The following is a 10,645-nucleotide window of genomic DNA, read 5'->3' on the forward strand; positions in this document are numbered from 1 at the left end:
ACAATCTTTCTGCATCTTACTAGTGACGATACAGTGGATGATACTGTATCTGGCCTCGCCTAACACAGTTACACAGCCACGCCATATCATATTTTTCTTTCTTTTTCTCCAAAAAGGAGTCTCATTGTCTGTTCTCTACACCTTTGTTCTCCATTTTTTTAGTATTTCTGCCAGTTTCTTTTTTATGTCGTCCAGCCCAAAAGCTATGGCGCACCACTTCTCAATTTAACGTTGTCGGTCGATCTCAGGACTTTTACAGTTTACTTTCTCTCTCACAGACGTGAGAGACTGCGTTCCCCGTTTTACACCTTTTCTCTGTCACAATTCAGTCGCCACCGATTAACCATGGAGAAGTGGTGGCTTTGTCCAATTCATAATTTTCTAACCCGGGCTTCCCTGTCTTTAAAACGTAATGATTCAGAAATTTGCCTTCTCACCGTCGAACACGCTCATGATCGTCTGTGTCTTTCTGGCCTTTTCTTCCTGGATTGACTTCCTTTTGTTCGCCTTTTTAACTGCTCTGATCATCTCCTCTCTTTTCCTTTCAATCAAACGCGACACCCGGGATTGGTTAAAATCGGTTCGAAGTGGGTAGTTAATTTTGGCGCGAGAGGGAAGGGAGTAATGAAGCAGACAAGAGAAATCTGATGGAATCATTAGAAGATTGCTGGCCCCATGTGTTCATACTTGAGAAATTTTCCGTGCTGCGACGAACGGGATATGCTCCGGAGAGACGAGGAATTGAATGAGTACGTTGGGTCCTGTTGGTTTAGATGAACGAGCCGTTGGGCTTCTTCTCGGCGTCTCATTCTCTTTGATTGCCAGTTAGTACTGTTTTTTAGGAGATCGATCGATCACGAGGAGAGGTTGCAGTCTCTGGAGCAGTGAAGGTGAAGTTGCATTCCACCGACTTCAGCTTTATTCTTCAATGGACCCACGTGTGTCTTTTATCTTTTTTATTCTTCTTCCTTTGCTTTCGGTTTCGTTGATTCATTCGCTGCCTCTGTGGCTCTGTCATGGCTTCTTCAGGCTCGGTGTCCTGCTCCTCCTTCCTCTAAGAATGGCGACTTTACGGTCCTTCTTCTCTCGCTTGCCCTCGTTCTTTCTTATCTTCTTCCACCTGGGTTGCTTTGCGTTCGCAAGTAGACCATCGACTCCAAAGTTTCAATCCAAACAGAACAGGCTTAGAAATCTTCACCTCGTCAATCCATGGCTGTACCTCAAACCAATCTTTTCCTTCAAGAAGCCCAAGAGAAGTGCACAAACCCAAATCGAACCTGCGGCTTCTTTGTCCGGATCACCCGATGCAATCCTTGCCACTCCGTCTCGGAAGAGATCGACGAGGTCTTTCACAGAAGCTGATTTGCCAGCTGATATGATCCTCAAGAACTCTTCTTCCTTCAATTTCCGCAACGATATCTTCGTGTGCTCCACCTGTGGAGAAATCTTCCACGGGACGGCACAGCTCGACCTACATCAATCGACGAAGCACGCCGTGTCTGAGCTCTATGACGGCGACTCTGCCAAAAACATCGTCAATATCATCTTCCAAACGGGGTGGAAAAACGGGAAAGACAGTACCCGCTCACCGCAGATACACCGCATCCTCAAGATCCACAACAACGCAAAAATCCTCGCCCGGTTCGAAGAATACCGAGACACCATCAAAGCCAAAGCTGCGAAGCTGGGAGGTAGAAGGAATGAACGCTGTATAGCAGACGGGAACGAGCTCTTGCGCTTCCACTGTTCGACATTCCTGTGCTCCCTGGGGCAAGACGATTACTGCGGCCTGTGCGGCCACGAGTTTTGCAGCGTCTGCGGGATCATACGCAGCGGATTCTCCCGGAAACTAGACGGGATTCGGACGATGGGGAGCAGCAGGCGGGCGCACGAGGCGATCCCGGACGAACTGGAAGAGGAGTTCAGGTTCATGAACGTGAAGCGGGCGATGCTGGTGTGCCGAGTCGTGGCGGGACGAGTGGCGAGTGAAGAGGTGAGCGAGGTGACGGATAACGACAAGGAAGACGGAGGGTTTGACTCGGTCGTAGCGGGTGGTGGGGCTCAACAAGACGGGCTGGACGACGAGCTTTTGGTGTTTAGTCCGCGAGCCGTGTTGCCTTGCTTTGTAATAGAATACAGCTTGTGAGTGTGTGGTTAGAGGAAAAGAACGAGTCTCCGATATTAAGACTCAGCTTCGTATTGTAAAAATAGCTTTGCTGTGGTGAATCGAATAGTTTCATTGCAGGTAATAATCGCCATGGAAAATGGAAAGCCTTCTTTACTGTCTTCCTTCTTCTACTAAGCTACTGACTTTCCAATTAACGGAGACTTCCATGATGGTTTGAAAGATAGTTTCATGGCAGATAATAATCGCCATGGAAAAAGGAAAGCCTTCTTTACAGTCTTCCTTCTTCTGCAAAGCTACTGACTTTCCATTTTTTTCAAACAAATTAACGGAGACTTCCATGGTGGTTTGAAAGATAGTTTCATTTGCAGATAATAATCGCCATGGAAAATGAAAAGCCTTCTTTACAGTCCTTCTGCTAAGCTACTGACTTCCCATTTATTCAGACAAGTTAAAGGAGACTTCCATGGTTTCCAAGTTCTGCAAAGCTACTGGTTTCCAAATGCGTATCTTCTATAGGGGAGTTTGTCGGGTTTCTTATATGGTCCAACCCCTCTTTGAAAAAGTGAAAGAGAGTGAGAATTCTAAAGAGACAGGGAACATCTTTGGGGAAGAAGTGGAGAAAAAAGAAAGAATAAAAAGGGGTTCCTTTCTTCAAGAGTATGGTATTTTACACTATTTTCTCCTCTCTTCCTCTTCCAAATCTTGCTCTCTTTCACCCTTTAGGTTTTTACCCAACCTTTTTAAACATAATTAGACAAATGACGAATATTTGAACTTATTTAAAAAAATATCCAACTTTAACTTGTCAACTACACATGTGTATAGTCAAAAGTGACATGTATGTTTTGGCAATGATGTGTCGATATGTCATCATCACACATCAACAGTTGGTGAGTCGAACGACACGTCATCACCTTTGTAGGATGCCACGTCATTAAATGACAAAAAATCCTCAGTTTAAAATATAACGTGACTAACCACGTCATCATCCATGTAGTACCTTTTATTATCGATTTAAAATATGTATAAATTAAAAAACAATATTCAAAAAAAATATTTTAGAGTTTAAAAATCAAATTTACGTGGTACATGATGACATGGCATGATGATGTGTCAAAGAATTTAACAAAGTGGCATCCTACATGTGTGATGATGTGTCTATAAGATGACATGATGTTCGACTCAACGAGTGCTAACGTATAATGATGATGTGGTAACACGTAATCGGTCAAAGCCTACGTGTCACTTTTGACTATACATATATACAGTTAACTGGTCAAAGTTGGGTATTTTTTAAATAAATTCAAAAGTTCTTCATTTGTCTAATTATGTTTAAAAATTGGGTAAAAACCTAAAAGTCTCTATTAACAAAAATAACTAACCTTCAAACTTAATATAAAAATACCCAACTTTGACCGATCAACTACACATGTGTATAGTCCAACTTTGACTACTTATGTAGTGCCACATTAGCATGTCAATTTCATTATAATATATTTTTAAATTAGAAAATATCTTAAATTGATAATGAAATGTATTAATTACATTAGAAAAAGATTTTATAAATAATTATTTGATATTTTATTACAATAAATAGAAGATAATGAAACGTATACCGATAAATAAGATTTTTTATTTTTTAATTAAAAAAACTCATATCGATAATGAAAGGTGTTAAATAGGTAAGAAAACGATTTTTTTATTATACAAATTTTATATTTTATTATTTTAAAAAAGAAGGTAGTAAAATATGTACAACAAAAAATATTTTAAAAAAATAAAAAATATTGTGTTAAATTAAATAATATCTTAAATCGATAATGTAAGGTATTAATTACATTAATAATTAATAATTAATAAAAAAATATTAAATAGAAAGTAATGAAATGTATAAGATTTTTAAAATCAGAAACTAATATTTTTAAAATTACAAAAGAACTTAAATCAATTGCGAAAGAAAAATGAGAGAATAAAGGTATGTTGACTTGGAATGGTGATGCAACATTCTGATAACATATCTACATGTGTTTTCGATGATGTGGTGTTTCAATGATGTGGCATGCTATTGTGGCAAAACATAAGCGGTCAAAGTTGATGTGTCGAGTTGGACTATACACATATGTAGTTGACCGGTCAAAGTTAGGTATTTTTATATTAAGTTTGGAAGTTGGTTATTTTTGTTAATATTATTAAAAAATAGGTAATTTAGTAAAATTCCCCTCATTTTACCTTGTGAAACTCTTCCTTTTCCAAGTCAGCCCCTCTTCACTTTGACCCATGGAGAAACCCAATCTTACTTGGGTGAGTCATGAAACCTCTGGTGTAATTGTAACTCTATTCTACAATGTAATAATAAGACATAAATGTAGATGACCGAAATAAAAAGGCTTTGACTTTATTTCACGTCCCTCAAACCATTGAAGTCACATCTCTTAATACATTGGGTTAATCAATAACAGGTTCATTTCTTACCTACATCCACATGAATAGCTACAAATGTCTTAAATGGAGTTAATAAGGGAAAGATGAAAGTTTTCTCTGATTCTTCCACACCAGCAATTTACAATCACAAACAATATTTTACTCCGAATGAAATGGAGTTAATTGTCAGAGTGGTTCATGTCCACTCTTGTAGGTGGTAGTTTTTCATAACTAAAAGATCGGTCTTTTGGGTGTATTGGCTAGGCACTGTCATGGTATCAGAGCTAGACACGCCATGTCCCGCATTCGAATCCCGTGAGAGGCGGTCAAGAATGGGCGGAGTGGGTGTCAGAGTGGTTTCGTCCTCTTGTAAGCGGTAGCTTTCCACACCTAAAAGATTAGTATTTTGGGTGTATTGGCTAGGCGCTTTCAGGTCAAAGACTAGCAAATCTCATCTCATTTTATGAGGATTCATTTAATTTTACAATCTCAAACAATATTTATATTTTCATCATGTTTTTAAAGGATATCCGATAGAATTGGATTGGTTTCTTGTAGGTTTGGATTTGAGTATTCACTGGGAGGTTGGTTTTCCCATCATTGACAGCCTTACTGTAACTAGATTTATACGATATACATGCAAATATCATAAACAGATTAAAAAAAAGGGAATTTTACCAAAATACCGATTTAAAAAAACTTATTTATGAAAATACCGACGATTTCAACTTATTTGCAAAACTACCGAACTTTGACCGGTCCACTATACATGTGGACATTCAAAGGCGACATGTAAGCTTTGACTACTTACGTGTCGACACCTCATCGGTGTAGTATGGTGTTGAACACATGGGCTGCCACGTCAGTATAGTTGACATGTATTATGCCACGTCATTACTTGATAAAATTTTGAATAATTTTTAAAAAAATTAAATACACTTTTTATTACCTTATATTTAAAATAATAAATTATTAAAAAAATTAATAAAAAATTAAAAAATTAACTCTTACTTATTTAACACCATTTAATATCAATTAAAATATTTATTAATTAAAAAAATCGTTACACTTTTTATTTCTTCATACTTAAAAATAATAATAATAAGTAAATTAATTAGATTTAAAATATTTATAAATTATAAAATTATAAAAAAGTTATTTTAGAGTTTAAAAATACAATTTATTTGTATACTTTTTATCACCTTATTTACAAAATCATAATATTTACAAATTTTAAATATTTATAAATAAAAAAAATCTTACTCTTAAGTATTACCCATATATTATAGATTTAAAATACTTAAAATTTTAAAAAATATATATAAAAAATTTATTTTATAGTTTAAAAATACAATTTATTTGTATACTTTTTATCACCTTATCTACAAAATAATAATATTTAAATATTTTAAATATTTATAAATAAAAATAATCTAACTCTTACCCATTTACTATGGATTTAAAATATTTATAAATAATTTTTTTTTACTTTTAAGTCTTACCCATATATTATCCATATAAAATATTTATAAATAAAAAAAATATACAAAAAAGTTATTTTAGTGTTTAAAAATATAATTTATTTGTATACTTTTTATCACCTTATTTACAAGGTAATAATTTATTAAAAATATATATTATTTAATTAAAAATCTTACAAAACTTTACAATAATTTTAATTTGGCAGAAATTTCATTAACATAAAATTAGAAATTAAATAGTAAATCACAAAAAAATCAATACAGTAATTAAACACCTAAATTCAAATCAACATTATAATTAAATACAATAATTATATTCAATTAACCAAAACCCTAAAAAATCACCCTCCTAAATCGGGTGAGTAGAGCTTCGGTTCTGAGAGAAGGGGCGGCCAGAGGATGAATAGAGGGAATGGAGAAGAAGAATGAGAGAGGGGGGGCGTCGAGGGCGAGGCCTAGCGGCGGCAGCAGGGGAGCGGTCGTGGCTTAGCGGCGGCAGCAGGGGAGCAATCGTGGCCTAGAGGCGGCAGTAGGGGAGCGGCCGAGGCCGAGAGGCGACAGCAGGGGAGCGGTCGTGGCCGCTCGGTGGCAGCAGGAGCGAGGGCGAGAGGAGATGAGAGGAGAGGAGAGGAGAAAGACCGAGGAAGAAACATAACGAAAAAATTAAAACGAAGGGCTTACGTGGAATGAACTGACTTGGCAAGAGATGACAGGGCAATAGCAGAAATTGATAATGACGTGTCAAATGACACACATGTAAAATAATGATGTGGCAGCCCATGTGTTTAACTACCTTACTTGTACCGATGAGGTGTCGACACATAAGCGGTCAAAGCTTACGTATCACCTTTGACTGTCCACATGTATATTGGACCGGTCAAAATTCGGTAGTTTTGTAAATAATTTGTGGTCTTCGTTATTATTATAAATAAGTTATTTTAAATCGGTATTCCGGTAAAAAAAAAAAAAAAAAAAAAAGGCTCCCATTTAATAAAAAGATGATTTCTGTTCAGAATAGCGAACCTCCGGTTTCTTTCCCTTATCCAACTACGCTGCATTAATTACTCGAGATTCACTGGCAGAGCAGCAACCAGAAGATGCACAACTTTCAGAGCCCTTTATTCCTCGTAGACTACCCACCACATAATCTCTGTTCATGATGGATCAGTCAGCAACGACAGAACAGAATGCTCGTCTTCACCAATTCGGCATCAATTCATTTGGACAGTAGAGAAGCGAAGCGAAGAGCTGCTTTCGTTCTTTTCTATTCTCATGTCCCTCCACTAAGAAAACAGTTGCAACTCTTCGTTCTGTGTAACAGTTAACAAACCTTAATTTTCCTTGCATTAAATGCTGCCATCCTCCCATTCTCCACCAGTGATCGCATGCCGTGTTTTCGAGTGCTGCAAAGCCTGCAACTCCACCAAACTAGATCGGGTTCAATAAATACAAGAACAGGAAGATGATAATGGTCTTAAGCCTACAAGGGGGAACAGAATCAATCAATCAATGCTTTCCTTTGGAGTTGAACTCCCGATAAATTACACCAACACATACATAGATGTTGATTTATGAAGAAGAAGACATTTATATAGAGAGAAAGAGAGAGAGGCGCAGTGAGATTAGTCTGTTTAAACACTACAACAAACGAGCAACACGAAGCAAAATACAGTCGCCTAGTTTTTGTTTCATCACTTGACTTTCTCATTCTCATTCTCCTTCTCCTTCTCCTTCTCCTTCTCCTTCTTGGAAGGGACGCGGCCGTCGGTCCCGGCCAGCATCTCGTACTTGTCCCTCCTAGTGAAGTTGGTGCATTCAAAGCCGAGGGTACTTGCCAGCACCCGTTGGATGTAGTTGGCCACTTCTATTGGGGATTTCCCGCCGGTACAGGTCAGCTCGGCTGGCAGCTGGCTCAGGAAGGTGATCTCGTAAGTCGGCATCGGGTTCATGAAGAAGAAGTAAGGGTCCATGAGCTTCCACCCGCGAACCGTCGTACCGTGGAACATACTCTGCTTCGTGGTAATGGTGACCGGGACAATTCTGTCGGTCAGTTCCGCGAAGAGGGCACTGAATCGTAACAGGAAGGGCTCTCTGCAAGTGGTCCCTTCCGGACAGATCACCAGGTCGCCCTCTTCCAGCAAGCGCTTGATGTTAGCCGCATCCTTCTCCCGTTCCCTCGACAGTGCCACGGCTTTGATCGGCGAGATTAGCTCCGAGAATTTGCTGATGCTGTAGGTCACGCAGCTGATCTTCCTCCCCAGTGCCACCGCCGTGACCACCGGGTCCAGTACCGTCCTGTGATTACAGACGAAGAGTACACCGCTCTGTCCCTTGTTCGGCGGAGGTGGAGGGTTCCCTTTCACGATGAGTTGGATCCCGAGGACTCTGTACATATGACGCACAATTCTCTCCGGCAGAGGAATGTTGAGGTATACCCTGAGCAGAGAGAGGATGAAGCCGATGGGCATCCAGAGGAAGGCCAGGAGTGCGACGAGAGGCGTCGGTCGCTGCACCATGCGCCCGTCATGGAACACGACTGGGCTCAGGAGCTTGTTCCTTGGCACCGCTTCGCATTTCGTCTTGACGACCATGTACCCTTCCTGCGGATAGACACACATGCACGGTTAGGTTCAAAAATAAATATTGATGTGGAGCGGACAAAGAAACAGATACAGATCATGGGAGTTTTATGAAGTCGTCTCGGAAGAAGAAGGTCGATTCGGTTGAGGTGTGCGGGTAGGAAAGATGGTATGAATTTGACGGGAAATCATTAATAACTTTCAGCGTAAATTTATGTTTGTCTCACTGGCATTGCTTCCAACCAGAGAAGAAAGTCAGGAATGAAGGCAAAGACAACCAGATAGAAGAAAAAGTAAAACACTGAAAGATTGTAATGAATTCAATCGACGAAAAGCATCTTTCTGGGCTTCTCAAATAAGGTGAAAAAGGGGTTGTAAAAAAACTGGACACTTCCTTGGATATATGAACTGACTTTCAGCCAGAGCAGACGGAAAAAGACGGCGACGAACCACTCATGGACTGCATTAAAGTGCTGTGTTTCAGTATAACTGTATTTCTGTCGATATTAATACGAAAAGAAATTTACATAATGATTCAGGAGACAAATCCTTTCTCGTTTTCAAGATCAAACCTTGCAGAGAGCCATGAAATCGAAGTCGGTTTCTCGATCTCCCATGCCGACGTCCGGCATTTTCTCACCGAATTCCCGCTCGACGGCCGCTTTCTTGTGCACTCCGACAAGCACACCGGGTTTCTTGATGAACCCAGTTGCTCGACCGGATTTATTGACCTCCAGCTCGGTGCCGAGGATTTTGTCCGCCCCGAGGTAGCCCTTCACGAAGGGCTCCACCATAATCCTGGGATTCGCTGTCACAATATACCGTTTCCCGAAAGAACTGAACACCCTCCAGCCCTCCGGGTGAACATCCTCCGCGTAGAACTTGGGCAAGACGGATCTCGCCACAGTCTCGATGTCTCGCACCCTCAACCCGGAGAAAGAGATGAAGGTTAAGATCTCGATGGCCAGTTTCTCAGAGACGAATAAGTAGATGAAGAACACAAACGGGACGGATGCAAGGAGGAGAAGTCCTCTAATGAGACTGCCCCCTTCCAGGGCCACCAGCATGTAGTAGGGGAAAGCACTGGAAGACCGGAGGAGGGTGCCATCCAGATCGGCGGCCACCGTCTGATTGGACCTCCCCTCGGAGCTGCACTTGGAGATGGTCTCAAAACGATGAGACCCCATTAGAGATAGGAAGAGAGAGAGAAGAAGAAGAAGGAAGAGCTGGCAAGGTGTGTGTGTGAAGGAGAAGAGAGAGAGAGAGGGGAGAATTTAAATGGAAGGAAGCAAAGGTTGCAACAAACATAGTAATCAACAGTGATGTAGAGAAGAGTTTTCGTACGGGTTTAGTGTTCGTGGCAACTTCAGGAGATTAAATTAGGGCAGGTATGTGGAGGGTCCGAGTGGTTGAAAGTTGAAACCAACACCTCCTTACATTGAATTCCAGAGCTTTTAAGGACGGCGGCCACCCAAGCTGGCGTTGGCTTGGCACCAGCCTCCAGATCCAGATTTTCGATTCTTTTCTGCAAGTAACTAAACCCAATAGAGACATAGTGAGAACGAGGAGGGGGATTAGTATTTAATACAGCGACTATTGAGTTGTAGATTTGGACCCCGTCAGCTTTTTTTTTCTGTTAAAAAAAAAGGAATTTTAATATATTATTTAATTTTTAAAAAATAATAATACAAATAACCAACTTTTGAACTTAATTGCACAAATATCCAACTTTGACTCATCAACTTTACATGTGTATAATCAAAGGTGACATGTAAACTTCGACTGCTTATGTGGTGCCATGTCAGCGTGCCACACCAGTACCTGAAAGGTCTTATATCAAATACGCCCTCCATGTTACTTTGCTTTTTTTTCTCCCATTTTTTTTCATGATAGAAGTATGTTATTTTGTAATTAAAAAATATGTTAAATCATTATTTTCTGGTTTTAAAAATACTTTACATATTTCATTTCAATACCTTTACTTTAATATAGTAAAAAATAAAAAATAATTGTTAAAAAAATAATTAATACCTTAT

The 10,645-nt window shown here is 39.6% G+C and overlaps 2 protein-coding genes across 2 annotated transcripts; one reads left to right on the top strand and one right to left on the bottom strand.

The window, feature by feature from the left end:
• Positions 1–972: 972 nt before the first annotated feature.
• On the top strand, positions 973–2,281 carry LOC137966668 (uncharacterized). The gene has a single exon (XM_068813355.1). The coding sequence runs from the start codon at positions 1,061–1,063 to the stop codon at positions 2,144–2,146; it is 1,086 nt and encodes a 361-aa protein (XP_068669456.1). The 5' UTR covers positions 973–1,060; the 3' UTR covers positions 2,147–2,281.
• Positions 2,282–7,519: 5,238 nt separating this feature from the next.
• On the bottom strand, positions 7,520–9,909 carry LOC137966102 (glycerol-3-phosphate 2-O-acyltransferase 6-like). The gene is made up of 2 exons (XM_068812589.1): positions 9,182–9,909; positions 7,520–8,630 (listed from the first exon to the last, which is right to left on the bottom strand). Exons 1-2 carry the CDS (start codon positions 9,794–9,796, stop codon positions 7,722–7,724), a joined length of 1,524 nt encoding a protein of 507 aa, XP_068668690.1. The 5' UTR covers positions 9,797–9,909; the 3' UTR covers positions 7,520–7,721.
• Positions 9,910–10,645: the final 736 nt, after the last annotated feature.

The sequence above is a fragment of the Aristolochia californica genome, unplaced genomic scaffold, assembly GCF_029961685.1.
Source record: "Aristolochia californica isolate CCGP_79_NKW_82.1479 unplaced genomic scaffold, dmAriCali1.0.hap1 SCAF_5, whole genome shotgun sequence".
Taxonomy (NCBI): Eukaryota; Viridiplantae; Streptophyta; class Magnoliopsida; order Piperales; family Aristolochiaceae; genus Aristolochia; species Aristolochia californica.